This window comes from Eimeria mitis, genomic scaffold, assembly GCF_000499745.2.
Source record: "Eimeria mitis Houghton genomic scaffold, Emh_scaff1076, whole genome shotgun sequence".
In the NCBI taxonomy this organism is placed as follows: domain Eukaryota; phylum Apicomplexa; class Conoidasida; order Eucoccidiorida; family Eimeriidae; genus Eimeria; species Eimeria mitis.
Window position 1 is genome coordinate 2,629 of NW_013567452.1, and position 1,497 is coordinate 4,125.

Sequence of the window (1,497 nt, forward strand, 5' to 3'; positions counted from 1 at the left end):
ATACCTATACATTCCTTTTTTTTTGGTCACATTTGGCTATTTTTTCCCAAGACTTCGCATTTATATCGCCTACAAACCGTTTTTCTCTCCTATCTCCGGGGCCGGAACATCTGGTCATACAGTGTGGTAGCCGGTGGTGAGCTTGGCAGCCTGTGCTTCTCCTCCTTCGAACAGCCGTCGGCTGATACGGACGCAGTTAGCCCAAAATGGCATTACTAAGTAAACTAAACAGAATCTGCTCAGCTGCAGCTGTAGCAATTGCATTATCGCTCAGTTCCACAGCCAGCGCAATGGACCCTTCCACCGTGACAGCGGAGCGCCTGTACGGCGAAATCGCTGGACCGAGCGTGGAGGCGAAACCGAATTTCGTCTTTTCCCCTTACAGCATTTTCAGCGTTTTTCATGCTGCACAAAAAGGTGCTGCGGGGGAAACGCGGGAACAAATGGATGCACTCGTTGCTCCCCAGGAAAGCTTTAGCATCCCGGAGCTGATCCAGCCACCGCAGAAAGAAGGTGCTGTTGCTCTCGAGGTTGCTAACCGCCTGTACGTGCACCCTGGACTGGAAAAAAACAAGCAGTTCAAAAAGTTCAAGAAGGAACTGGAGAAGGAAAAGAATAGTGCAGAGACTATCGATTTCGCGGACGCCGCAGCAGCAGCCGACAAGATTAACCAGTTTGTTGCTACCACAACACGCGATCACATTAAGAACCTCTTGAGCCCTTCAGCTCTGGGGGCTCAGACTCGCCTTGTTCTAATCAACGCACTGTACTTCAAAGCTCCTTGGCTCACTCAGTTCCAAGATGCTGCCACCACCGAGGGCGTCTTTTTCACTCCTTCTGGTCCTAAGCAAGTCAAGTTCATGAAAGGGAAGCTGGACAAGGCTCCTCTTCTGGTGTCTATGAAGAAGGAAGGCTTGGCAATAGGTTTGCCTTACACAGACCCTCGTATTCGCCTGTACATCGTCATGCCTGACGACTTGGCGAGCTTTGAGAAGTCTATGATCGACGACCCGCAGCTGCTGGAGACGACATTTGCAGACATGGAGGCTTCTGCCATGGACAGGTCGTTCGAGGAGGAGATGTTCTTGACTCTGCCGAAATTCAAGTTGTCCGCAGACGACAACAAAGTTGACCTCACCGAGATCTTCGGCAGACTGGGGGCATCTAACATGTTCGACATGGCTAAGGCCGACTTCACAGGCATCACTGGAGACCGTGACCTCTTCGTTTCTTCTTTTGTCCATCAGGCCGACATCGACGTCAATGAGGAGGGCACGGAAGCAACTGCTGCTTCGGCAATGATCATGATGCTGCGCGCAATGCCCATGCCCAAGACCCCAATTCATGTTACAGTGGACAAGCCATTCATCTTCCAGCTGCGCTTCGTAGATGGAGACACTAACCTTATTCTTTTTAGCGGTCGTGTGGCTGACCCCTCAGCTGCACAGCAGTAACTGCTATCGGTGTGTGAGATTTTCAGGGAGGCGGCTCCAGTAC

General features: G+C 51.4%; 1 protein-coding gene across 1 annotated transcript; it reads left to right on the top strand.

Moving 5' to 3' along the window:
- Positions 1 to 290: 290 nt before the first annotated feature.
- EMH_0028890 (serine protease inhibitor, putative) lies at positions 291 to 1,454 on the top strand (the record flags this gene model as incomplete). Its single annotated transcript, XM_013494214.1, has 1 exon — positions 291 to 1,454. One exon carries the CDS (start codon positions 291 to 293, stop codon positions 1,452 to 1,454), a length of 1,164 nt encoding a protein of 387 aa, XP_013349668.1.
- Between the last annotated feature and the right edge of the window lie 43 nt (positions 1,455 to 1,497).